The following is a 27,705-nucleotide window of genomic DNA, read 5'->3' as shown; positions in this document are numbered from 1 at the left end:
GGTGTGTGGGGTCCACAATAACATGTTAATTTAGGTTCTGCTGCTGCAGTGTGTGGAGGGTACATATTATTCAAAGAATCAAGACATTACCTGGTAATATTCTCTTTCACCACACTGACCCATGGAGTTACCCGTTCCCTATACACTCACTACACTCATCCCCAGAGATTCTATTTCCCTTAAGTACTACTTGAGAGGATTTCAATTGCAGGGATGTAAGTAGATCTGCTTACAATAATCTGCACAGAGTTACTTCCAACAGTTGGGATAAAAGACCATAACTTTTATTGATGGGTTATTCGTAATGTGTTGTAATGTCGTATAATACAGTAAAATAAAGGTTGAGATATAATGGTAAAAATCTGGAATCTTGTAGCAATTTTTGGGCCTTGTTTAATTTGGGTGTAATTGGTGATTCACTGGCCTTGTATGTTCCCTGAAGTGCTTGCATGTTTTTTGAATGACTAATTGTGAGTATGAAGGTTAGTCACTAACATACTGCTGTTGCAGGTGGTGATCGGGGCATGTCTGGCCAGTCTGGGACAGGTTACAGTACGCAGAAAGGCGGTGGAGGAGGACTGCAGCAGTAAGTAGCACAAAAATCACTTCTTGGCTGCACTTCAGGAAAACATCAAGGTCTTATTAAAAATGCTGATTGTTGTATCTGTGAACTCTGATTTGATAAAGTATCTGTCCATGTGCTTCATTCAAAGTTTGGCAATATGGATAAGCACAACTGGCATTTAACCCTGTGTTGAGTGTTTTATTTATTTTAATGTCTCTATCTGTCCGTCTAACCATAATGTTCCACCATATAGGCATTTCACATCAGAATCGCTTTGGCGCTTTGACTTTAAATGGAGGTTGCAATTTATCTGGTGCACTTTTCCATTCACCAGAACCCTTTCTCCACAATTTTACTGTCAATTTAAGTCAAATTATCACCACTATTATGTTACACCCACACCTTCAAGGAACCGAGTTCCAGTTTCATTTTATGTTGGACCATTCCCTCTATCAGACAGAAGTAATTGTAATCCTGTTTAGTATGGGCTGGATATGCACCTCAATCCCAGAATGGAAAGAGTGTGCCCTGTTTTCCTGTGCTGCACAACCCCCAGTGATGGAAGATTTCAGGGTAGTCTGGGATGGGTTTGCCCGAAGAACTGAAAGGACATAGTTTGCTACCCCCAATGCCACACAACCCTGCAGTATTTCTAATTGTTACATTAAGATATAATCATGTAACCACTTCCCCAGGGCATTTCACCCACTCTGCCTCCTTTGTCCTCTCCCTGACCTGTTTGTGGCCTTTGTTCTGTCCGCTTCTAGGTTTGCACTGTGAGTTGTGCGTGTGCTGTGCTTGCTCTGTGCCTGCCCTGTGACCTCTGTACCTCCAGTCTGCTCTCTTTATCCCTTCCAGGCCTAAACTGGGTGCATCAGCCCTGCTCCACTACCTCTCTTCCCCCACCAAGGTCTGTCCCAGTACTCAAGCTCTGCTCTCCTTTGCAGCAGTTTTAAGAGAGGCCTATTCTCTGCATGTCCAAACCCCGCTCCCACCATGCTGCCTGATACTCTCCTATCTGTTTTAAACTCCAAACACGCGCCCTAAGTCAGGGGCTAGGAAAGGTGCTGGGGTAAACCAGGAGCATGAGGTTGAAGCTGGCGGACAAGGTTCATCAACTTCAGGACTGGACCATTGGCTGATCTGTGCAGCACTCCTTCAAAGAATAATTTGATCAAAAGCAGAAGCAGCACTTGGGAAATGCATTGCTCAGCTGGTCTGATACTGACTGAAGCTCATGCTGTCAGTCTAGAGCAGCATCTTGATGTGCTCCTGCCTCAGATACCCCTGGCTTGTTCCTAAACAGAAAAGAACAGCATCGCAGATGGGTCCTTTCTCCGTCGCCTAATCTCCCTCCCACCTTGATCCCTTGGTGCCTGCTTTGCTCCTATACTGCTCCAACTTCTGGGTCCAGAACCACCCTTCCCTCCTAGCCTAGACCCCAATTCCAGTTTCTATTTTTTTTTAATGTATTTGTTAATGGGATGTGGGCGTCGCTGGCAAAGCCAGCATTTATTGCCCATCTCTAATTGCTCTCGAGAAACCGCTTTCTTGAACCGCTGCAGTCCATGCGGTGAAGGTACTCCTACAGTGCTGTTAGGGAGGGAGTTTCAACATTTTCACCCAGCGACGATGAAGGATCGGCGATTTATTTCCGTGTCACGATGGTGTGACCTGAAGGGGAACTTGGAGGTGGCGGTATTCCCATGCGCTTGCTGCTCTTGTCCTTTTAGGTGGAAGAGGTCACGGGTTTGTGCGATACTGCCGAAGAAGCCTTGCAGTGCATCTTGTAGATGGTACACACTGCAGCCACGGTATGCCGGTGGTGGAGGGAGTAAATGTTTAAGGTGGTGGATGGAGTGCCAGGCAAGAGGAGAGTATTCCATCACACTCCTTACTTGTGCCTTGTAGATGGTGGAAAGGCTTTGGGGAGTCAGGAGGTGAGACAGAATACCAAGCCTCTGACCACCATCTGCAAGGCACAAGTAAGGAGTGTGAGGGAATACTCTCCACTTGCCTGGATGAGTGCAGCTCCAACAACAGTATTTATGTGGCTGGTCCAGTTAAGTTTTTGGTCAATGGTGACCCCCAGGATGTTGATGGGGGATTCGGCGATGGTAATGCCGTTGAATGACAAGTGGCGGTGGTTAGACTTTTGCTTGTTGGAGATAGCCATTGCCTAGCACTTGTGTGGAACGAATGTTACCTGCCATTTATCAGCCCAAGCCTGAACGTCGTCCAGGTCTTGTTGCATGCGGGCATAGACTGCTTCATTATCTGAGGAGTTGTGAATGGTGCTGAACACTGCAGTCATCAGCGAACATCCCCATTTCTGACCTTATGTTGGAGGGAAGGTCATTGATGAAGCAGCTGAAGATGGTTGGGCCTAGGACACTGCCTTGAGGAACTTCTGCAGCGAAGTCCTGGGGCTGTGTGATTAACCTCCAACCGCCACAAACATCTTCCTTTGTGCTAGGTATGACTCCAGCCAGTGGAGAGTTTCCCCCCCGCCCCCCGATTCCCATTGACTTCAGTGTTACTAGGGCTCCTTGATGCCACACTTGGTCAAATGCTGCCTTGATGTCAAGGGCAGTCAGTCTCACCTCACCTCTGGAATTCAGCTCCTTTGTCCATGTTTGGACCAAGGCTGTAATGAAGTCGGGAGCCGAGTGGTCTTGGCGGAACCCAAACTGGGCATCAGTGAGCAGGTTATTGGTGAATAAGTGCCGTCTGATAGCAGTGTTGATGACACCTTCCATCACTTTGCTGATGATTGAGAGTAGACCGATGGGGCGGTAATTGGCCGGGTTGGATTTGTCCTGCTTTTTGTGGACAAGACATACCTGGGCACTTTTCCACATTGTCGGATAGATGCCAGTGTTGTAGCTGTATTGGAACAGCTTGGCTCGAGTCGCGGCTAGTTCTAGAGCACAAGTCTTCAGCACAATAGCTGAGATGTTGTCAGGGCCCAGAGCCTTTGCTGTATCCAGTGCGCTCAGCTGTTTCTTGATATCACGTGGAATGAATCAAATTGGCTGAAGACTGGCTTCTGTGATGGTGGGGACTTTATTATACCTGTGTGTGTTGCAATAGTTCCTGGATGGCCTCCCCGACCTCCCAGATTCCACTTCCCACAAAGCACAATTTGGCTAAGTGCCCTAAAGGTAAATGATATAAATTTAGTACAGGAATATGTGTAAGATGTATACTGTGGCTACAGTAGCCTATGGTACTGGACGAGCAACCACTGCAGGTTGTGAAATTGAATTCAGTAAATTATGTAATTTGTGGGCTGGCATCAGAAAATAACAATGAAAAGCTACCGGATTGTTGTACAAACCCAAATATTGTCCTTCAAGGAAGGGAACCTGCCACCCCTGCCTGCTATGTGTCTCCAGCCCTCGTTGAGTCTTAATGCCCTTGGCACCTAGGGGTGGGCAGTAAATGCTGTCGCCCACATCCCAACAACAAATGAAAAAAAGATCAGTGAGAAACGTACAGAATAAAGAGAGGAGGCAGGATAGACTTGCCAAAAGAGTTTGAAATGGGGCACAAAAATGGTGAGGGAAAGTATGGGTGCCAAAGAGAGAGAACAGAGGGAGGCAAAGCAAATTAGAAAGCGCTGATTTTTATTTTTATTGTCTGATTATTCCTTGGTCACCCCACACCTCTATGCCTCATAAAGCATTGTCATTTTAAGTAATGGACCAGTGAGCTTAAGTAACCATTAAGTGACCACCGCCATGTCAAATACAGAAAAATCCTGAAAATCATTTCTCAGAATGACTTGGCTTCTGGCAGTGGAGCTGCAGCCTGCAGTCTTTCGCATTGATGCAATTTACATGAAATCCAAAAGTTGAGACTGTATTGGTTGAAGGCTGCACCGTCTGTAAGATCCTGTCTGACGAAACACTGTTGCTGTGCTGTTGAAATACTTCATATCTGTCATTAGAGGCTCCTATGGAGCTGGCTAAATGCATTGGTGGGAGCGACAGATACTGCAGCACATCTAGAAATTCATTTTAACTTCTGTAAAATTGTACCAAAGGACTCGAGGGTGGAGAATTTAACACTTCTGTTCAAGCAAAGGGGAAAGGGATAAACCAGGTCAACACAGACAGTTAACACAGATCTGTAAAGAATATATCACTCTTAACTAATCAAATGCTTGAGGAAATTACCAAGCATGTAGGCAAAGTAATATATATGGATAATATGTTTGAACTTTCAAAAGCATTGGATAGAGTGTCAAGTAAGAGGCTTGTAGCAAAGATTACATCCAGTATAATTAAAGGTGAAGTGCTGGCATAGATAGAGAAATGGCTGAAAGATAGAAAGCAGAGCAGAATTACATAGTACTTTACAGCACAGAGACCAGCCCAACAGGTCCATGGTAGCCTTTATGCTCCACACAAGGCTCCTCTCACCTTACTTCATCTCACCCTTATCAGCACCTTTATCCGTTGTGTTTATCGAGTTTCACTCCAGGGACTTGAGCACATAAAGCTAGGCTGCCATTCCAGTGGCGTACTGAGGGAGTGCTGCATTGTCGGAGGTGCCGTTTTTTGGATGAGACGTTAAGACATCTGCTCTCTCGGGTGGACGGAAAAGATCCCATGGCACTATTTCGAAGAGTAGGGGAGTTATCCCCAGTGTCCTGGCCAATATTTATCCCTCAACCAACATAACAAAAACAGATTATCTGGTCATTATCACGTTGCTGTTTGTGGGAGCTTGCTGTGCACAATTGGCTGCCCTGTGTCCCACATTACAGCAGTGACTCCACTTCAAAAGTACTTCATTGACTGTAAAGCACTTTTGAGATGTCTGGTGGTCGTGAAAGGCGCTATATAAATGCAAGTCTTTCTTCATAGGAACAGGAGGAGGCCATTTAGCCCCTCGAGCCGGTTGTGCCATTCAATGTGATTATGGCTGATCTGTGACTTAACTCTATATACCCGCCTTTGGCTCTTTTCGCTTAATACCTTTGGTTAACAAAAAGTTATCAATCTCAGATTTAAAATTAACAATTGACTTAGCATCAATTGCTGTTTTCGGAAGAGAGTTCCAAACTTCTGCGACCTTTTGCGTGTAGAAGTGTTTCTTAACTTCACTCCTGAAAGGTTTGGCTCTAATTTTTAGATTATGCCCCCTAGTCCTAGACTCCCCAACCAGCGGAAATAGTTTCTCTCTATCCTCGGTCGTGCAATCTCAGTTGTAAAGTGTCAACATTTACCTGCAGTACCAATTACGCTTGTAGGTGGTGCTGTGATTGGCATCTATAATGGTAAAAGACTTGTCCTGTGGGTCAAACCACAGCAGTGTAATGCTATTCTTGCCCTCAGTATCTGTGTTAGCTTGCAGCTCCATAACAATTCACCGGCTGGCAGTGCACAACAAGGACATACAAAAAGGTTGCTGTTAACAGCTTTAGTAATCCTGCCTCTTGACACACACCTCCCATTAGGATCCCAGTTCCCTTCCTACCTAGAACTAACAGTCTGTCTTAATGCCATGTCCAGCTCTTGCTCTGTAGTCTAGCCGCCCTATTTCACATGCAAAGATTGGGGTGGCACATCACAACATTCCCCGCTGCTAGGAGAATTGGACACCGCGGCTATGTGGAGTTTTGCCCAGTGAAGGGCTTCTCCCGTCTTACCCAGTAACAATTTCCTCAAATGCTGTACCCCCTGGACCTTCGACTGATGGTCTTTGTCACGCCCCCTCCCCCTGCTGCCTCTACCTGTGCTACTTCATACACCACCCTTTGCAACCTTCTCCTTTCCCCACCCTGTACAAGGACTTCTGTGAGCTGTGGTGATCTGATTGAAGGCAGCTTAATCTATGCCTACCTGAAGGAATGATCAGATTGCCAAGTATGTGCAAATATTGTTATAATGAGAGACTTGGGAAAACTAGGAAAACATTCACTAGTGCCAAGAAGTTTGAGGGGACCTAATGTGTTCAGAGATTTTAATGGATTTGAGAGGGTAAATAGAAAAATTAATTCCGTTGCTCACTGAGTCTGTAACGAGGGCATAAGACTATGATTCATACTAAAAGAATGAATGGAGTAGAGGAATTCACACAAAAGATTATTAGAATATGGAATGCATAACCACAAGTCGCTATTGAAGCTGAATTAGTAGGAACAGGAGTCGACCTTTGAGCCCCTCGAGCCTGTTCCGGCGTTCAATGAGATCATGGCTGATCTGCTCCCTAACTCCATATACCTGCCTTTGGCCCATATCCCTGAATACCTTTGGTTAACAAAAATCTATCAATCTCATTTAAAATTAACAATTGATCTAGCATCAATTGCCATTTGCAGAAGAGAGTTCTAAACTTCTACCAATCTTTGTGTGTAGAAGTGTTTCCTAATTTCACTCCTGAAAGGTCTGGCTCTAATTTTTAGACGATGCCCCCTAGTCCTAGAATCCCCAACCAGCAGAAATAGTTTCTATCTACCCTATCTGTTCCCCTTAATAACTTGAAAACCTCGATCAAATCACCCCTTAACCTTGTAAATTCTAGGGAATACAACCCTAATTTGTGTAATCTCTCATTGTAACTTAACCTTTGAAGTCCTGGTATCATTCTGGTAAACCTACGCTGCACTCCCTCCAAGGCCAATATATCCTTCCTAAGGTATGGTGCCCAGAACTGCTCACAGTATTCCAGGTGTGGTCTGGTCTAACCAGGGTTTTGTACAGCTGCAGAATAACTTCTACCCCCTTGTATTCTAGTCCTCTAGATATAAAGGCTAGCATTCCATTAGCCTTTTAGATTATTTTCTGTAGCTGTTCATGCCATTTTAATGATCTATCTACTTGGACTCACAAGTCTTTCAACCTCCACTTTCACCATTTAGAAAGTATCCTGTTCTAACCTTTTTAGGTCCAAAGTGGATGACATTTGCCTACATTGAAATCCATTTGCCACAGTTTTGCCCATTCATTTAATCTGTCGATATAGAATCATAGGATGGTTACAGCACAGAAGTAGGCCATTAAGCCCGTGCCAGCTCCCTGCAAGAGCATTTCAGCTAGTCCCACTCCCCCGCCCTTTCCTCGTAGCCCAGCAATTTTTTTCCCTTAAGGTACTTATCCAATTCCCTTTTGAAAGCAATGATTGAATCTGCCTCCACCACCCTCTCAGGCAGTGCATTCCAGATCATAACCACTCACTGCGTAAAAAAGTTTTCCTCATGTTACCTTTGGTTCTTCTGCCAATCACCTTAAATCTGTGTCCTCTGGTTCTCGATCCTTCCACCAATGGGAACAGTTTCTCCCTACTCTGTCTATACCGCTCATGATTTTGAACACATATCAAATCTTCTCTCAACCTTCTCTGCTCTAAGGAGAACAACCCAGGCTTTTCCAGTCTATCCACGTAACTGAAGTCCCTCATTACTGGAACCATTCTCGTATATCTTTTCTGCACCCTCTCTAAGGCTTCCACATCCTTCCTAAAGTGCGGTGCCCAGAATTGGACAGTTGAGGTCGGACCAGTGTTTTATAAAGGTTCATCATAACTTCCTTGCTTTTGTACTCTATGGGGGCGCTTTGGTGGTGGGACTGCTACTTGTTGGGTTGATGTCCCGCCTCCATTGATATGTGGCCAATCCACGCTATTTTCCCTTGATTGACTTGTTAAGCCTGCCCAGCGGGCTTAGCAGGCCAATTAAGGGAAAGCCAGTTGCAGCGAACGTCGGCATATGACGTTTCATCTGTCAAAAATTTTTGACATGAATTGCCATCGTTTGACAGCCCGTGAAGCTGTCAAACACTGACATTCTCTGTAGTTTGATGAGTTCTTGAATTCAAGACTCATCAAACCTCTTTCTTCAGCAGAAATTAGACGGTTGTTGCATTGGAGAATGCAATGGCCATCCGTCATCTCTGCCGTGGAGGTGCGAGACTCACCGCATCTCCAACTCTTGAAGCCTGCAGGAAGAAACAAAGGTAAGTAAACTTTTTCTAACACTTCCCACTTACCTCACATACTCACCTCTCCACACTTGCACCCATCACTTACCTTCACAGCGCACTTTTGCACCCCTCCAACCCCCGCAGACCCACTGCTTGTCTCGGTGACCCTGGCGGGGTTCGGAGCCTTTGGGAAGCCCACACTTGTGTGGGTAAAATGGGGATAATCCTCTTATCTGCCTGTTAACTACCTGTTAACAGGCAGTTAAGTGGCTGTAATCCCCTTCCTGCCTCCAAGGAGATGGGCCCTAGCGCGGGTCGGCTACCCGCCTCCTGGCAAGATGGCACGGGGGCGAGTTGGGCACCCACCCCCAGATTCTGCCATTTTCCTGGCAGTCCCACCTCCATACCTGCCTCCCCAGGGCTGGCAAGATCACGCCCTATGCCTCTGTATATGAATCACAGGATCCTGTATGCTTGTTTAACCACTTTCTCAACCTGCGCTACCACCTTCAATGATTTGTGCAGATATACCCCCAGGTCTCTCTGTTCATGCACTCCCTTTAGAATTGTACCATTTAGTTTTATATTGCCTCTCCTCGTTCTTTGTACCAAAATGTATCACTTCACACTTTTCTGCATTAAATTTCATCTGCCATGTAGCTGCCGATTCCACCAGCCTATCTATGTCCTCTTGAAGTCTATCACTATCCTCCTCACTGTTCACTATACTTCCAAGTTTTGTCATTGCAAATTTTGAAATTGTGTGCTGTACACCCAAGTCCAAGTCATTAATATATATCAGGAAAAGCAGTGGTCCTAGTACTGACCCCTGGGAAACACCACTGTATACCTTCCTTCAGTCCAATAAACAACTGTTTACAACTACTCTCTCTTTCCTATCACTTAGCCAATTTTGTATCCATGCTGCCACTGTCCCTTTTATTCCATGGGCTTCAACTTTGCTGGCAAACCTATTATGTGGCACTTTCATCAAATGCCTTTTGGAAGTCCATGTACCCCACATCAATCGCATTGCCCTCATCAACCCTCTCTGTTACCTCATCAAAAATCTCAATCAAGTTAGTTAAACACGATTTTCTTTTAACAAATCCGTGCTGGCTTTCCTTAATTAATCCACACTTGTCCAAGTGACTGTTAGTTTTGTCCTGGATTATCATTTCTTAAAAATGTCCCCACTACCGAGGTTAAACTGACTGGCTTTTGGTTGCTGGGTTTATCCTTACACCCTTTTTTGAACAAGGGTGTAACATTTGCAATTCTCCAGTCTTCTGACACCACCCCCATATCCAAGGAGGATTGGAAGATTATGGCCAGTGCCTCCACCTTTACTTCCCTCAGCATCTTAGGATGCATCCCATCCAGTCCTGATGATGTATCTGCTTTAAGTACAGCCAGCCTTTCTAGTACCTCCTCTTTATCAATTTTTACCCCATGCAGTATCTCCACTACCTCCTCTTTCACTATGACTTTGGCAACATCCTCTTCCTTGGTAAAGACAGATCATTTAGTACCTCGGCCATGCCCTCTGCCTCCATGCGTAGGTCTCCTTTTTGGTCCCTAATCAGCCCCACCCCTCCTCTAACTACCCATTTACTATTTATATGCCTATAGAAGACTTTTGGATTCCCTTTTATGTTAGCAGCCAATCTATTCTCATACTCTGTCTTTGCCCCCGCTTCCTTTTTCACTTCCCCTCTGAACTTTCTATATTCAGCCTGGTTCTCACTTGTATTCTCAACCTGATATTTGTCATATGCCCCCTTTTTCTGCTTCATCTTACTCTCATCTCTTTCGTCATCCAGGGAGCTCTGGCTTTGGTTGCCCTACCTTTCCCCCTTGTGGAAATGTACCTCGACTGTACCCAAACCATCCCTTCTTTAAAGGCAGCCCATTGTTTGATTACAGTTTTGCCTGCCAATCTTTGATTCCAATTTATCCGGGCCAGATCCATTCTCAACCCAGTGAAATTGGCCTTCCTCCAATTAAGTATTTTTACTCTAGATTGCTCCCTGTCCTTTTCCATAGCTAATCTAAACCTTATGATACTATGATCACTGTTCCCTAAATGTTCCTCTACTGACACTTGCTCCACTTCACCCACCTCATTCCCCAAGAAAGTTCTCTTGAACATACTTCAGAAATTCTTCCCCCTCTCTGCCCTTTACACTATTACTATCCCAGTCTATATTAGGATAGTTGAAGTCCCCCATTATCACTACTCTATACACCTCTCTGTAATTTCCCTGCACATTTGCTCTATATCCTTCCCACTAGTTGGTGGCCTATAGAATACACCTAGTAGTGTAATGGCACCTCTTGTTTCTTAACGCTAACCAAATAGATTCTGTCCTTGACTCCTCCAGGACACTCTCCAGCACTATAATATTCTCCTTAATCAATAGTGTCACCCCACCTCCTTTCTTTCCTTCCCTATCTTTCCTGAATATCTTATATCCAGGAATATTTAAAACCCAATCCTGCCCTTTTTTGAGCCAGGTCTCCATTATCGCCACGACATCATATTCCCATGTGGCTATTTGCACCAGGAGCTCACTAACCTTATTTACCACGCTTCGTATGTTTACACACATGCACTGTAAACCTATCTTAGACCTTCTTGTATTCTCTCTTAGTCTGACCCGACCTAATACCGTACTATGTCTTACTCTAGTGCTATCCGTCTCTCCCAATCCTTTGTGCACCTTGTTTCTGCTTTCTAATGCCAGATCCTAGTGCCCATCCCCCTGCCAAAATAGTTTAAACCCTCCCCAACAGCACTAGCAAACCCTTCCACGAGGATATTCATTCCAGCCCTGTTGAAGTGCAACCAGTACAGCCTGCACAGGTCCCACCTCCCCCAGAAGTGGTTCCAATGTCCCAGGAATCTAAAGCCCTCCCTCCTGCGCCATCTCTCCAGCTACGTATTCATCTGCTCCATCCTCCTATTTTTATACTCACTAGCTCGTGGCACTAGGAGTAATCCATAGATTACTACCTTTGAGGTTCAGCTTTTTAATCTCTTTCCTAGCTCCCTAAAATCTGCCTGCAGGACTTCATCCCTCTTTCTACCTATGTCGATGATTCTGATATGGACCACGGCCTCTGGCTGTTCACCCTCCCCCCTCAGAATGTTCTGTAGCCGCTCAGTGACATCTTTGACCCTGGCACCAGGGAGGCAACATACCATCCTGGAATCACGTCTGTGGCCACAGAAATGCCTGTCTGTTCCCCATACTATTGAATCCCCTATCACTATTGCTTTCCCAATCTTACTCCTCAACCCTATACAGCTGAGCCACCCATGGTGCCGTGGACTAGGCTCTGGCTGTACTCTCCAGAGGAACCATCGCCCTCACCAGAATACCGGTTAGAGAATGAGATGCACTCAGGGGACTCCTGCACTACCTGCCTGATCCTCCTTGTCTGTCTGGTAGTCACCCATTTCCTCTGACTGTACACTCTTACACTGCGGGGTGACCACCAGGTGAAACGTGCTATCCATGTAGCTCTCAGCCTCACGGATGCATCGTAGTGACACCAGCTGCTGCTCCAGCTCCGAACCCCAGAGCTTGAGCTCCTGCAGCTGACGACACTTCCTGCATGTGTGGGTGTCCAGGACATGTGAGGCTGGAGTTCTCACATGGCACAAGATGTGCATTCCACGGGACTGAGGTGCCCTGCATGCCTCTATTTAATAGCCTATTAACTAACAACAGAAATAAACTCAAGACTTATAAAAAATCACCAGCTACTCACCAATCAGCTCCTTCCCTGTGCTGACATCATTTACCTCACTCCCTGATGCTTGTGCTCCCTCCAGGCTCTCGGGGCTACCTTTATCTCCAGCCACTCCTCTCACTCTCCCGCAGGTACGCTCTCGGGGTTACCTTTATTTCCAGTCACTCCTCGCTCTCCCGCAGGTACGCTCTCGGGGCTACCTTTTATCTCCAGCCACTCCTCTCGCTCTCCTGCAGGTCCGTCTCAGGGCTACCTTTATCAAATGCCTTCTGGAAGTCCATATAAATAACATCCATAGATATTCCCGTCCACTACTTTAGTCACCTCTTCAAAAAATTCAGTCAGGTTTGTCAGGCATGATTTACCTTTCACAAATCCATACTGGCTCTCTCTGAATCAACTGAAAATTTTCAAGTTATTCAGCATTTAAGAGGAAATGAGATAAACTTGCAAAGGAATCACTTTAAAGGTACAGGGGATTGATATGAGAGTAGATGGATCCAATGTGGCGCTAGCACTGGCACAGCTACGAAGGGCTGAATGACCTGTGCTGAATTTCTCGTGGCCGTGTGTTCAGTAAAGTGTTGTAGTGTCAATTTCTGTCATTTGGGTTCTCAGAAGGCATGTCCTTGGACTGTGGGCATGTGCAGTCTTCACACTTATCATTTGCTTATTTCCAGACCTTGTACTCAGTTTGAAGCAGAATTTATGTTTTGTCTTTTTAGTTTTATAAATAACCTGTTGTAATCCTTGGTTTTTACAGTCAAGGGGACTACATGCAAGGCTCCATAGCACTCAATAACCGCTCAAGCCAGATGACATCAGGATTAAGCATGTCAGGAAGTTACCAGCGCCCTTACTAAAATGTTTCAATATCTTCGTATGGATGAAATGTTTTTAGTATTTGTTTCAAACTTCTGCAGTCAGTTTTTTTGTTTATTGTCTTGAAGTAATTGAATTGAATGTTTCAAAGTGACTAGTTCTCATTTTGTAATTAATAATTTGCTTTTTGTTAAATGTATGTATATTGACAAAGGATCGATAAACCCATTTTTGTCTTTTTCTACCACACCTGTTTGAAGTCATGTGGTGCATTGATTACTGATATTACTTGAAATGTCCTATGGCTGTCTGACATAGCAGACAAAACCATAAATCCTCAAAATCTATTATCTGCCGGGAATCCTCTTCTGCAATATGTAATCGTCTACTAGCAATGTACCAGCAGATAATGTGGCAATCACATTAACATATTAATTGTTGACGAGAGAATCAAATGTTAAATGAAAATATAGGTAAGTAAAGAATCTTAAAGTTGTTAACAGTTTCTTGTTTAAATATAGATTCAGCATTTTTGGAATGAACCTCGGCAAGCCTGAATTGCATTTGTTTTGGGTAAAATGCCCAAACCCATTTCACACAGAGTTCCTTTTTTTGTCCAAACCCGTCTGAATCCGGGTGACGGGCAGAGTGTTAACCCAGTTCCATGGTCTACTTATTTTCCTATCTACCTGTGTCGAAGTGTTACATATATTTTACCCCCACAGCTCATCTGTGCTCTAAAAGACCATCCATCAGTTAAATTTGAGGTGCAAATTACTTTGGGGGAGGAGAGAGAAGGCCAAGAATGATATAAACATGTTTTTGGGGGGTGGGTGATGCAGAGAGTACAGTTGGTAACAAGGTGATAAAGCTGATGTTTGGTGCACATATCTCAATAGTGGCCCCTTAACTTTATGTTTAGCAAATGCAAAGGCCATTCTACTTCCCTGCAGTTTCAGTGTACATATGTGTTTGATAATGCTACATTTTCCTGTAACCTTTATTTGTTTTATTACTGAATTACATATTAATGTAATGGTAATAACTACAAACAGAAAAACCAGGACACAACATAAATATTTTCCTGCTGTGTATTTCCAGCTTACTCTGTTAATACCCGCTGAAATTCCTTGCTGCATATGGGATAGCTAGGAGGAGCGACTGGAAAGTTCATCCATGAGCAATTTTACCATTTGTTTTTAACAGTTCGTTACATTTACAATGACCCAGAAACTTTGTTTTCCATGCACATCAACCAAAATAGATTGATCCAGTCTTCACTTAATGTAAGAGCTCCCTTCACCAGATCATAGAATCTCACAGCACAGAAGGAGGCTATTCGGCCCATCGTGCCTGTGCCGACTCTGAAAGAGCTATCCAATTAGTCACGCTCCCCCGCTATTTGGCCACAGCCCTGCAAATTTTTCCTTTTCAAGTATTTATCCAATTTCCTTTTGAAAGTTACTATTGAAACTGCTTCCCCTGCCCTTTCAGTTAGTGCATTCCAGATCATCATAACTCGCTGTATAAAAAAAATTCTCCTTATTTCTTCTCTGCTCTTTATCCAATTATCTTAATTTTGTGTCCTCTGATTACCGACCCTTATTACTCTTATCAAATCCCTTCATAATTTTGAACACCCATTGCATCTCCTGCTAACCTTCTCTGCTCTAAGGAGAACAACCCCAGCTTCTCCAGTCTCTCCACATAACTGAAGCCCTTCATTCCTGGTACCATTCTAGTAAATCTCCTCTGCACCCTCTCCAAGGCCTTGACATCCTTCCTAAAGTGTGGTGCCCAAAGTTGAACACAATACTCCAGCTGAGGCCTAACCAGACATTTATAAAGGTTTAGCATAACTTCCTTGCTTTTGTACTCTATTCCTCTATTCATAAAGCCAAGGATCCCATATGCTTTTTTAACATCCTTCTCAACTTGTCCTGCCACCTTCAAAGACTTGTGTACGTACACCCCCAGGTCTCTCTGTTCCTGCACCCCCTTTAAACTTGTACCATTTAGTTCATATTGCCTCTCCTCATTCTCCCTACTAAAATGCATCACTTCACACTTCGCCACCACGTGTCTGCCCATTTCATCAGTCTCTATATCCTGAAGTCTTACTGTTTACTATATTTTTAGTTTTTGTGTCAACTGCAAACTTAATATATATCAAAATGAGCAGTGGTCCTAATAACGACCCCTGGGATCCCCACTGCATACTTCCCTCCAATCTGAAAAACAACCATTCACCACTACTCTCTGCTTTCTGTCCCTTAACCCATTTTGTATCTCCCCTTTAAAGACATGGGCTTCAATTTTGTTAGCAAGTGTACTATGAGGCACTTTGTCAAATTCATCTCTATCATAAAGACTGCCTACTTTCACCTGGAATATCATTCGCCTGCTTCCCTACCTCAGCTCATCTGCCGCTGGAACCCTGATATGTACCTTTGGCACCTCTAGACTTGATTACTCCAGTCTTCTCCCTGCCGGCCTCCCATCCTCCACCCTCCATGAACTCCAGCTCGTGCTGCTTGATATACCTATCAATTCATCCAATGAAAAGCGACGAGTTAAGAAAGTAACTATAGGTTTTTATTGGCTAAATAACAGAGCCCACCCTCGTGGGTGATCGGATCCAACAAGGAGGAATGCCAGCCAGTCGACCACCTTTATACCTGGGCAGGTAGGTGGAGCCATGGGCGGAGTCAGCAGTGGTCAGCCCAGGTATAACAGCGTGACAAGAGGCGACCTCGTATAGTGATACAACAGTGTGAACAGTGATAACCATAGAGTAACGATATAACAGTGATAACTATAGTGTAACGATAGTGAACGATAAAAGTGGTTTACCACACTGCTCATATCCTGCACCAAGTCCCACTCACCCATTGCACCCCCTCTCCTCCCCACTTAATGACCTACATTGGGTCCAGATCCTCCGACACCTCAAATTTAAAATTCTCATCCATGTGTATAAATCCCTCCTTGGCCTTGCCCCACCCTGTCTCCAAAACCTACTGCAGCCCTACAACGCTCCCAGACCTCTTCCTCTGACTTCGGTTTAGGGTGTATTCCCTGCTTCCTTCACCTCTCCATTAGTGACTGAGTCTTCAGCTACCCACTCTCTGGAATAATCTTCCTAAACCCCTCCCTCTTCAGCTCCCTCTACTTCTTTAAGATCTTCACTGAAAACCCACCTCTTTGCCTAAGCTTTTGGTCAGCCCTCCTGGTCTTTCCTCCTTTGGCTTGGGTTTTCTCTCTCACCTTCATCAAGCACCTTGACGTTTGTGCTATATAAATGCAAGTTGTTGTCATCACCATCTAGACTGGCATGGAATTTTTTTTTGCCAGTTGGATGTCTGAGATGTGGCGAGCTACCACCATGCTTAGGAATCTCCAAACTCAACTGAGAAATTCATACAGGCAATGTTTCTGTTTCCCTGATGCAGAGTGCATTCTCACCTTGTGGACAGGCTCCATTTACCCCAGTCCAAAGATCTTGGGTCAGGTTGGCAACAACTCAGGATTCAGGACCCTCGGATGTGCTGCTGAAGTGTAACCTGCTCAAACTGCACCGTTCACCCATGCTCAACACTGGTGAGCTTGCCAAGCTAAGGCCAGACTATTTGTTATTGGACTAGGTTACAGGGTTGCGAAGATACAAAATTGACAGGCAGAAAGAGACCAGATGGTCCATCAAACCTGCCTCACACTCCTGATAGCTGAAGCATCACGACTAAACACTTCCCATGTCTCCCATCTCCCCCACCCCCCCCCCCCCCCACAACAGCCATGTAATCTCGTACATGGTCAGCTGGAGCTGAGCAGAAATACTCCAAGACCCCAGTGACAGGACTATCCTTCCAAGTACTCTTCAAGTACTCTTAATGAACCAGGCTGGCTGGTCAGTGAACTAGTGGACCTGGCTGCTTCATGTAGGAGATCACTGAGTCTGCCATGGACACTTACTTCCAATCTTCATTCACCAAGTGATTCATCTTGGAGCCTACCACTTGCCTCTCTGGTCGGCACCAAACACTGTTTATGGAGTTTAGATAACAGCTATTGTGCTAAGCCTTGGACAGACCTCGGTGGTGGTAAGGCTAACTCCTACAGCATGTTGGGCTATAGATCAATGGCGCTGGAGACCGCCCCGTAACCATTCTTTTTTTTTTACAGAAAGATAGGAGCAGGAATCAGCCATTCAGACCCAAGAGTCTGTTCCGCCATTCAATTAGATTATGGCTGATCTGTATCTCGATTCAATTTACCCACCTTCACTCCATATCCCTTGATACCCTCACCTAACAAAAAGCTATCGATCTCAGCCTTGAAAGCTCCAATTGTCTCCCAGCATCCACAGCCTTTTGGGGAGGAGAGAATTCCAGATTTCCACTATCCTTTGTGTGAAGAAGTAATTCCTGATTTCACTCCTGAATGGCCTAGTGCTAATTTTAAGATTATGCCCCCTTGTTCTTGATTCCCCCACTAGAAGGGATAGTTCCTATGTATCTACCCTATTGAATCCTTTTAACATTTTAAACGTGAATCCATTTCGGAGCTTGTTCATCAGTTGAAGGAAGTCTTTCTATTGCATATGTAGAAATCCAAATGGTGAAGAACTGTACACACAGCTGTGTTATATGCCACAAGCTGGACTTGCATTGAAGAAAGGCCACAACATCCTTTGCTCCTTCTCAGCGACTACCCAAGTTATTGCAGTTTTCCAAGCCTCCAGGCACTGATCTGAATTAACAATTAGGACATTAGCCTTTGTATCACCCAATCAATATTGGATCCCCTCCTGAGCTGTGCCACTCTAACACTGCACTTGGGCACACTGGTTAGAGCATTGTTGAGAATAGTGGGTCAAACACACTGCTCCCGAGGAGGGTCACCCAACAACACGAGCATCTGCCAATAGGAGGCTCACACCTGAATGGCCATGTGAGGGAGGTACTGGAGGGTGTTCGGTGTTGGGGGAAACGGATCCCAGCCTGAGCCAGCACCTTGTGGAGAGAAACAAATTGGGGAGGGAGGAGGAGGAACTTTTTGAAAGACCCCTATAAATGTCAGAGGATTTCATCATGGGGAAAACGTGAAGGCAGTTTTAAAAGCAGTTGCCAAGAATTATGGGCATCCAATGTTTTTTTTCCTCCGGTGGCACAGAACGAGCGGATAATAGAACTGGTGCAAACACAAAAACATTCTCTGACATGAAGAGCACACAAACGTAGAGCAAGTAAGGGAAGTTCGAGTAGTACCAGAGCATGGTGCCAGGATGGGGAGTCACAGGTTTGTTCCCCTGACACTTTCCTCTCATCCGGCAAGCCACGTCCAAATGCCTCCCCAGGGTCACTCCGCCATCTCCGGGCAGCTGAGAGAGTGCCTTTGCCAGAGGCCTGGAATCAGGTCAGCCAGGCTAGGTATGTGATATGGATAGGCTAAATAAAAGTTTATCAAACTCTGATGTGATGCAGAATATTGTGAAGTGAGATTCAGAGTGGGCTGCCTCATTGTTCTAGTTATTGCCTTTCTGGGACCCGATTTCGAATCCAGCCAGCCTGATGGAATAAAAGGCCTATCTGCAGCTAATAGTGTCATTTGCCTAGAGAATTGAGTGTGCCCCAAAATGATCCCTGTGCCCGAATGGATAGGCGCGAGCTGCACGTGATACTGGGCCTCAGACCTTGCTATATCAAGCCAGTGAGCTGTGGACACCGAATAGGCGGCCCCAGGCAGCTCGTTGGAGACGGGGGTTCAAAGATTTGCATCACTGCAACATCAGCAGCGACCCTCAGGTAAGTCCTTAAAGGCGACCGGGAAGAGGGCCTACCAGGTTGGGAGAGAGGGTAGCGCTGGTCAGGAGGGAGGGTGGCGGTGGCGTGTGGTGCTGGCCGGTCGGGAGGGAGGGTGGCAGGCAGGGGGTGGGTGGCGCTAATTGGGTGGGAGGGTAGCAGTGGTCGGGCGGTGGTGGTGGTCAGGAGGGATGGTAGCAGTGGTCGGGGGGAGGGTAGTGGTGGTCGTGGGGGGTAGTGGTGGTTGGGGGGGAAGTGGCGGTCGGGGGTAGTGGTGGTTGGGGGGGTAGTGGTGGTCGGGGGGGGTAGTGGTGGTCGGGGGGTAGTGGTGGTCGGGGGGGGTAGTGGTGGTCGGGGGGGGTAGTGGTGGTCGGGGGGGTAGTGGTGGTCGGGGGGTAGTGGCGGTCGGGGGGGGTAGTGGCGGTCGGGGGGTAGTGGTGGTCGGGGGGGGTAGTGGCGGTCGGGGGGGGTAGTGGTGGTCGGGGGGTAGTGGTGGTCGGGGGGTAGTGGCGGTCGGGGGGGTAGTTGCGGTCGGGGGGGGTAGTGGTGGTCGGGGGGTAGTGGTGGTCGGGGGGGGTAGTGGTGGTCGGGGGGGTAGTGGCGGTCGGGGTGAGGGTAGTGGTGGTCGGGGGGGTAGTGGTGGTCGGGGGGGGTAGTGGTGGTCGGGGGGGTAGTGGCGGTCGGGGGGGTAGTGGTGGTCGGGGGGTAGTGGTGGTTGGGGGAGGGTAGCGGTGGTCGGGGGGTAGTGGTGGTTGGGGGAGGGTAGCGGTGGTCGGGGGGGTAGTGGTGGTTGGGGGAGGGTAGTGGTGGTCGGGGGGGTAGTGGTGGTCGGGGGGGGTAGTGGTGGTCGGGGGGTAGTGGTGGTCGGGGGGGGTAGTGGTGGTCGGGGGGGTAGTGGCGGTCGGGGTGAGGGTAGTGGTGGTCGGGGGGGTAGTGGTGATCGGGGGGTTAGTGGCGGTCGGGGTGAGGGTAGTGGTGGTCGGGGGGGTAGTGGCGGTCGGGGGGAGGGTAGCGGTGGTCGGGGGGTGTAGTGGTGGTCGGGGGGTAGTGGTGGTTGGGGGAGGGTAGCGGTGGTCGGGGGGTAGTGGTGGTTGGGGGAGGGTAGCGGTGGTCGGGGGGAGGGTAGCGGTGGTCGGGGGGAGGGTAGCGGTGGTCGGGGGGAGGGTAGCGGTGGTCCGGGGGAGGGTAGTGGTGGTCCGGGGGAGGGTAGCGGTGGTCGGGGGGAGGGTAGCGGTGGTCGGGGGGAGGGTAGCGGTGGTCGGGGGGAGGGTAGCGGTGGTCGGGGGGAGGGTAGCGGTGGTCGGGGGGAGGGTAGCGGTGGTCGGGGGGAGGGTAGCGGTGGTCGGGGGGGGTAGTGGTGGTCGGGGGGGTTAGTGGTGGTCGGGGGAGGGTAGTGGTGGTCGGGGGGTGTAGTGGTGGTCGGGGGGGTAGTGGTGGTCGGGGGGGTGTAGTGGTGGTCGGGGGGGGTAGTGGTGGTCGGGGGGTGTAGTGGTGGTCGGGGGGTAGTGGTGGTCGGGGGGGTTGTGGTGGTCGGGGGTGTAGTGGTGGTCGGGGGGGTAGTGGTGGTCGGGGGGGTAGTGGTGGTCGGGGGGATAGTGGTGGTCGGGGGGGTAGTGGTGGTCGGGGGGGTAGTGGTGGTCGGGGGGTGTAGTGGTGGTCGGGGGGGTAGTGGTGGTCGGGGGGTGTAGTGGTGGTCGGGGGGGTGTAGTGGTGGTCGGGGGGTGTAGTGGTGGTCGGGGGGGTAGTGGTGGTCGGGGGGGTAGTGGTGGTCGGGGGGTGTAGTGGTGGTCGGGGGGGTAGTGGTGGTCGGGGGGGTAGTGGTGGTCGGGGGGGTAGTGGTGGTCGGGGGGTGTAGTGGTGGTCGGGGGGGTAGTGGTGGTCGGGGGGGTAGTGGTGGTCGGGGGGTGTAGTGGTGGTCGGGGGTGTAGTGGTGGTCGGGGGGGTAGTGGTGGTCGGGGGGGTAGTGGTGGTCGGGGGGTGTAGTGGTGGTCGGGGGGGTAGTGGTGGTCGGGGGTTAGTGGTGGTCGGGGGGAGGGTAGTTGTGGTCGGGGGGGTAGTGGTGGTCGGGGGGGTAGTGGTGGTCGGGGGGGTAGTGGTGGTCGGGGGGGTAGTGGTGGTCGGGGGGAGGGTAGTGGTGGTCGGGGGGTTAGTGGTGGTCGGGGGGGTAGTGGTGGTCGAGGGGTGTAGTGGTGGTCGGGGGGGTAGTGGTGGTCGGGGGGTGTAGTGGTGGTCGGGGGGGTAGTGGTGGTCGGGGGGGTAGTGGTGGTCGGGGGGGTAGTGGTGGTCGGGGGGGTAGTGGTGGTCGGGGGGGTAGTGGTGGTCGGGGGGATAGTGGTGGTCGGGGGGTGTAGTGGTGGTCGGGGGCGTAGTGGTGGTCGGGGGGGGTAGTGGTGGTCGGGGGGAGGGTAGCGGTGGTCGGGGGGAGGGTAGCGGTGGTCGGGGGGGTTAGTGGTGGTCGGGGGGTGTAGTGGTGGTCAGGGGGAGGGTAGTGGTGGTCGGGGGGGTTAGTGGTGGTCGGGGGGGTTAGTGGTGGTCGGGGGGGTTAGTGGTGGTCGGGAGAGGGTTAGTGGTGGTCGGGGGGTGTAGTGGTGGTCGGGGGAGGGTAGTGGTGGTCGGGGGGTGTAGTGGTGGTCGGGGGAGGGTAGTGGTGGTCGGGGGGTGTAGTGGTGGTCGGGGGAGGGTAGTGGTGGTCGGGGGCGTTAGTGGTGGTCGGGGGGGTTAGTGCTGGTCGGGGGAGGGTTAGTGGTGGTCGGGGGGTGTAGTGGTGGTCGGGGGAGGGTAGTGGTGGTCGGGGGGTGTAGTGGTGGTCGGGGGAGGGTAGTGGTGGTCGGGGGGTGTAGTGGTGGTCAGGGGAGGGTAGTGGTGGTCGGGGGGGTTAGTGCTGGTCGGGGGAGGGTTAGTGGTGGTCGGGGGGTGTAGTGGTGGTCGGGGGGAGGGTAGCGGTGGTCGGGGGGAGGGTAGCGGTGGTCGGGGGGAGGGTAGTGCTGGTCGGGGGAGGGTAGTGGTGTTCGGGGGAGGGTAGTGGTGGTCGGGGGAGGGTAGCGGTGGTCGGGGGGAGGGTAGTGCTGGTCGGGGGAGGGTTAGTGGTGGTCGGGGGAGGGTTAGTGGTGGTCGGGGGGAGGGTAGTGCTGGTCGGGGGGAGGGTAGTGCTGGTCGGGGGGAGGGTAGTGCTGGTCGGGGGGAGGGTAGTGCTGGTCGGGGGAGGGTTAGTGGTGGTCGGGGGGAGGGTTAGTGGTGGTCGGGGGGAGGGTTAGTGCTGGTCGGGGGGAGGGTTAGTGCTGGTCGGGGGGAGGGTTAGTGGTGGTCGGGGGAGGGTTAGTGGTGGTCGGGGGGAGGGTTAGTGGTGGTCGGGGGGAGGGTTAGTGGTGGTCAGGGGGAGGGTAGCGGTGGTCGGGGGGGTTAGTGGTGGTCGGGGGGGTTAGTGGTGGTCGGGGGGGTTAGTGGTGGTCGGGGGAGGGTTAGTGGTGGTCGGGGGGTGTAGTGGTGGTCGGGGGAGGGTAGTGGTGGTCGGGGGGTGTAGTGGTGGTCGGGGGAGGGTAGTGGTGGTCGGGGGGTGTAGTGGTGGTCGGGGGAGGGTAGTGGTGGTCGGGGGCGTTAGTGGTGGTCGGGGGGGTTAGTGCTGGTCGGGGGAGGGTTAGTGGTGGTCGGGGGGTGTAGTGGTGGTCGGGGGAGGGTAGTGGTGGTCGGGGGGTGTAGTGGTGGTCGGGGGAGGGTAGTGGTGGTCGGGGGGTGTAGTGGTGGTCAGGGGAGGGTAGTGGTGGTCGGGGGGGTTAGTGCTGGTCGGGGGAGGGTTAGTGGTGGTCGGGGGGTGTAGTGGTGGTCGGGGGGAGGGTAGCGGTGGTCGGGGGGAGGGTAGCGGTGGTCGGGGGGAGGGTAGTGCTGGTCGGGGGAGGGTAGTGGTGTTCGGGGGAGGGTAGTGGTGGTCGGGGGAGGGTAGCGGTGGTCGGGGGGAGGGTAGTGCTGGTCGGGGGAGGGTTAGTGGTGGTCGGGGGAGGGTTAGTGGTGGTCGGGGGGAGGGTAGTGCTGGTCGGGGGGAGGGTAGTGCTGGTCGGGGGGAGGGTAGTGCTGGTCGGGGGGAGGGTAGTGCTGGTCGGGGGAGGGTTAGTGGTGGTCGGGGGGAGGGTTAGTGGTGGTCGGGGGGAGGGTTAGTGCTGGTCGGGGGGAGGGTTAGTGCTGGTCGGGGGGAGGGTTAGTGGTGGTCGGGGGAGGGTTAGTGGTGGTCGGGGGGAGGGTTAGTGGTGGTCGGGGGGAGGGTTAGTGGTGGTCAGGGGGAGGCTAGCGGTGGTCGGGGGGAGGGTTAGTGGTGGTCGGGGGGAGGGTTAGTGGTGGTCGGGGGGAGGGTTAGTGGTGGTCAGGGGGAGGGTAGCGGTGGTCGGGGGGAGGGTTAGTGGTGGTCGGGGGGAGGGTTAGTGGTGGTCGGGGGGAGGGTAGCGGTGGTCGGGGGGAGGGTAGCGGTGGTCGGGGGGAGGGTTAGTGGTGGTCGGGGGGAGGGTTAGTGGTGGTCGGGGGGAGGGTTAGTGGTGGTCGGGGGGAGGGTTAGTGGTGGTCGGGGGGAGGGTTAGTGGTGGTCGGGGGGAGGGTTAGTGGTGGTCGGGGGGAGGGTTAGTGGTGGTCGGGGGTGTAGTGGTGGTCGGGGGGTAGTGGTGGTCGGGGGGGTAGTGGTGGTCAGGGGGGGGTAGTGGTGGTCGGGGGGGTGTAGTGGTGGTCGGGGGGTTAGTGGTGGTCGGGGGGGTAGTGGTGGTCGGGGGGTGTAGTGGTGGTCGGGGGGGTAGTGGTGGTCGGGGGGATAGTGGTGGTCGGGGGGTGTAGTGGTGGTCGGGGGGGTAGTGGTGGTCGGGGGGTGTAGTGGTGGTCGGGGGGGGTAGTGGTGGTCGGGGGGAGGGTAGCGGTGGTCGGGGGGGTTAGTGGTGGTCGGGGGGTGTAGTGGTGGTCGGGGGGAGGGTAGCGGTGGTCAGGGGGAGGGTAGTGGTGGTCGGGGGGGTTAGTGGTCGTCGGGGGGTGTAGTGGTGGTCAGGGGGAGGGTAGTGGTGGTCGGGGGGGTTAGTGGTGGTCGGGGGGGTTAGTGGTGGTCGGGGGGGTTAGTGCTGGTCGGGGGAGGGTTAGTGGTGGTCGGGGGGTGTAGTGGTGGTCGGGGGAGGGTAGTGGTGGTCGGGGGGTGTAGTGGTGGTCGGGGGAGGGTAGTGGTGGTCGGGGGGTGTAGTGGTGGTCAGGGGAGGGTAGTGGTGGTCGGGGGGGTTAGTGCTGGTCGGGGGAGGGTTAGTGGTGGTCGGGGGGTGTAGTGGTGGTCGGGGGGAGGGTAGCGGTGGTCGGGGGGAGGGTAGCGGTGGTCGGGGGGAGGGTAGTGCTGGTCGGGGGAGGGTAGTGGTGTTCGGGGGAGGGTAGTGGTGGTCGGGGGGAGGGTAGTGCTGGTCGGGGGAGGGTTAGTGGTGGTCGGGGGGAGGGTAGTGCTGGTCGGGGGGAGGGTAGTGCTGGTCGGGGGGAGGGTAGTGCTGGTCAGGGGAGGGTTAGTGGTGGTCGGGGAGGGTTAGTGGTGGTCGGGGGGAGGGTTAGTGGTGGTCGGGGGGAGGGTTAGTGCTGGTCGGGGGGAGGGTTAGTGGTGGTCGGGGGAGGGTTAGTGGTGGTCGGGGGGAGGGTTAGTGGTGGTCGGGGGGAGGGTTAGTGGTGGTCAGGGGGAGGGTAGCGGTGGTCGGGGGGAGGGTTAGTGGTGGTCTGGGGGAGGGTAGCGGTGGTCGGGGGGAGGGTTAGTGGTGGTCGGGGGGAGGGTTAGTGGTGGTCGGGGGGAGGGTTAGTGGTGGTCGGGGGGAGGGTTAGTGGTGGTCGGGGGGAGGGTTAGAGGTGGTCGGGGGGAGGGTTAGCGGTGGTCGGGGGGAGGGTTAGAGGTGGTCGGGGGGAGGGTAGCGGTGGTCGGGGGGAGGGTAGCGGTGGTCGGGGGGAGGGTTAGTGGTGGTCGGGGGGAGGGTTAGTGGTGGTCGGGGGGAGGGTTAGCGGTGGTCGGGGGGAGGGTTAGCGGTGGTCGGGGGGAGGGTTAGCGGTGGTCGGGGGGAGGGTTAGCGGTGGTCGGGGGGAGGGTTAGCGGTGGTCGGGGGGAGGGTTAGCGGTGGTCGGGGGGAGGGTTAGCGGTGGTCGGGGGAGGGTTAGTGGTGGTCGGGGGAGGGTTAGCGGTGGTCGGGGGGAGGGTTAGCGGTGGTCGGGGGGAGGGTTAGCGGTGGTCGGGGGGAGGGTTAGTGGTGGTCGGGGGAGGGTTAGTGGTGGGTCGGGGGGAGGGTTAGTGGTGGTCGGGGGGGGGTAGTGGTGGTCGGGGGGTGTAGTGGTGGTCGGGGGGAGGGTTAGTGGTGGTCGGGGGGAGGGTTAGTGGTGGTCGGGGGGAGGGTTAGTGGTGGTCGGGGGGGTAGTGGTGGTCGGGGGGTGTAGTGGTGGTCGGGGGGAGGGTTAGTGGTGGTCGGGGGGAGGGTTAGTGGTGGTCGGGGGGAGGGTTAGTGGTGGTCGGGGGGAGGGTTAGTGGTGGTCGGGGGGAGGGTTAGTGGTGGTCGGGGGGAGGGTTAGTGGTGGTCGGGGGGAGGGTTAGTGGTGGTCGGGGGGAGGGTTAGTGGTGGTCGGGGGGGTTAGTGGTGGTCGGGGGGAGGGGGTAGCGGTGGTCGGGGGGGTGTAGTGGTGGTCGGGGGGGTAGTGGTGGTCGGGGGTTAGTGGTGGTCGGGGGGGGTAGTGGTGGTGGTCGGGGGGGTAGTGGTGGTCGGGGGGGAGGGTAGTGGTGGTCGGGGGTGTAGTGGTGGTCGGGGGTGTAGTGGTGGTCGGGGGGTAGTGGTGGTTGGGGGGGTGTAGTGTTGGTCGGGGGGTTAGTGGTGGTCGGGGGGGTAGTGGTGGTCGGGGGGGTAGTGGTGGTCGGGGGGGGTAGTGGTGGTCGGGGGGAGGGTAGTGGTGGTTGGGGGGGTGTAGTGGTGGTCGGGGGGTTAGTGGTGGTCGGGGGGGTAGTGGTGGTCGGGGGGGTAGTGGTGGTCGGGGGGGGTAGTGGTGGTCGGGGGGAGGGTAGTGGTGGTCGGGGGTGTAGTGGTGGTCGGGGGGTGTAGTGGTGGTCGGGGGGTAGTGGTGGTTGGGGGGGTGTAGTGGTGGTCGGGGGGGTTAGTGGTGGTCGGGGGGTTAGTGGTGGTCGGGGGGGTAGTGGCGGTCGGGGGGGTAGTGGTGGTCGGGGGGTTAGTGGTGGTCGGGGGGGTGTAGTGGTGGTCGGGGGGGGTAGTGGTGGTCAGGGGGGGGTAGTGGTGGTCGGGGGGGTGTAGTGGTGGTCGGGGGGGGTAGTGGTGGTCGGGGGGAGGGTAGTGGTGGTCGGGGGGGGTAGTGGTGGTTGGGGGGGGTGTAGTGGTGGTCGGGGGGTTAGTGGTGGTCGGGGGGGTGTAGTGGTGGTCGGGGGGGGGTAGTGGTGGTCAGGGGGGGGTAGTGGTGGTCGGGGGGGTGTAGTGGTGGTCGGGGGGTTAGTGGTGGTCGGGGGGAGTGGTAGCGGTGGTCGGGGGGGTAGTGGTGGTCGGGGGGGTAGTGGTGGTCGGGGGGGTAGTGGTGGTCGGGGGGTAGTGGTGGTCGGGGGTGTAGTGGTGGTCGGGGGGGTAGTGGTGGTCGGGGGTGTAGTGGTGGTCGGGGGGTAGTGGTGGTCGGGGGGGTAGTGGTGGTCAGGGGGGGGTAGTGGTGGTCGGGGGGCTGTAGTGGTGGTCGGGGGGTTAGTGGTGGTCGGGGGGGGTAGTGGTGGTCGGGGGGGTAGTGGTGGTCGGGGTGGTAGTGGTGGTCAGGGGGGTAGTGGTGGTCGGGGGGGTAGTGGTGGTCGGGGGGGTAGTGGTGGTCGGGGGGGTAGTGGTGGTCAGGGAGGGTAGTGGTGGTCGGGGGGGTAGTGGTGGTCGGGGGGGTAGTGGTGGTCGGGGGGGGTAGTGGTGGTCGGGGGGGGGTAGTGGTGGTCGGGGGGGTAGTGGTGGTCGGGGGTGTAGTGGTGGTCGGGGGGTAGTGGTGGTCGGGGGGGTAGTGGTGGTCAGGGGGGGGTAGTGGTGGTCGGGGGGGTAGTGGTGGTCGGGGGGGTAGTGGTGGTCGGGGGGAGGGTAGTGGTGGTCGGGGGGGGGTAGTGGTGGTCGGGGGGTGTAGTGGTGGTCGGGGGGGGTAGTGGTGGTCGGGGGGGTAGTGGTGGTCGGGGGGGTAGTGGTGGTCAGGGGGAGGGTAGTGGTGGTCGGGGGGGTTAGTGGTGGTCGGGGGGTGTAGTGGTGGTCAGGGGGAGGGTAGTGGTGGTCGGGGGGGTTAGTGGTGGTCGGGGGGTGTAGTGGTGGTCAGGGGGAGGGTAGTGGTGGTCGGGGGGGTTAGTGGTGGTCGGGGGGTGTAGTGGTGGTCGGGGGGTAGTGGTGGTTGGGGGGGTGTAGTGGTGGTCGGGGGTGTAGTGGTGGTCGGGGGGTAGTGGTGGTTGGGGGGGTGTAGTGGTGGTCGGGGGGTTAGTGGTGGTCGGGGGGTTAGTGGTGGTCGGGGGGTAGTGGTGGTCGGGGGGGTAGTGGTGGTCGGGGGGTTAGTGGTGGTCGGGGGGGTGTAGTGGTGGTCGGGGGGGGTAGTGGTGGTCAGGGGGGGGTAGTGGTGGTCGGGGGGGTGTAGTGGTGGTCGGGGGGGTAGTGGTGGTCGGGGGGAGGGTAGTGGTGGTCGGGGGGGTAGTGGTGGTTGGGGGGGTGTAGTGGTGGTCGGGGGGTTAGTGGTGGTCGGGGGGTGTAGTGGTGGTCGGGGGGGGTAGTGGTGGTCAGGGGGGGTAGTGGTGGTCGGGGGGGTGTAGTGGTGGTCGGGGGGTAGTGGTGGTCGGGGGTGGGGAGTGGTAGCGGTG

The 27,705-nt window shown here is 53.0% G+C and overlaps 1 protein-coding gene across 4 annotated transcripts in view; it reads left to right on the top strand.

Moving 5' to 3' along the window:
- LOC147108427 (scaffold attachment factor B2-like) overlaps nt 1-13,326 on the top strand; it is a 155,000-nt gene extending 141,674 nt beyond the window's left edge. For 3 of the 4 annotated variants that reach the window (XM_086005053.1, XM_086005052.1, XM_086005055.1), the window contains 2 exons: nt 511-586; nt 13,019-13,326. In XM_086005053.1, coding sequence (XP_085861179.1) covers nt 511-586; nt 13,019-13,118 — 176 coding nt within the window. In that variant the 3' untranslated portion in view covers nt 13,119-13,326. The remainder of the gene's footprint in view (nt 1-510; nt 587-13,018) is intronic. The other variant, XM_086005054.1, reaches the window with a different exon arrangement.
- Nucleotides 13,327-27,705: the final 14,379 nt, after the last annotated feature.

This window comes from Somniosus microcephalus, chromosome 13 (assembly GCF_052327205.1).
Source record: "Somniosus microcephalus isolate GS21.2 chromosome 13, FLI_Smic_1.0, whole genome shotgun sequence".
Classification (NCBI taxonomy): Eukaryota; Metazoa; Chordata; class Chondrichthyes; order Squaliformes; family Somniosidae; genus Somniosus; species Somniosus microcephalus.
This window is presented reverse-complemented; position numbering and strand designations above follow the sequence as displayed.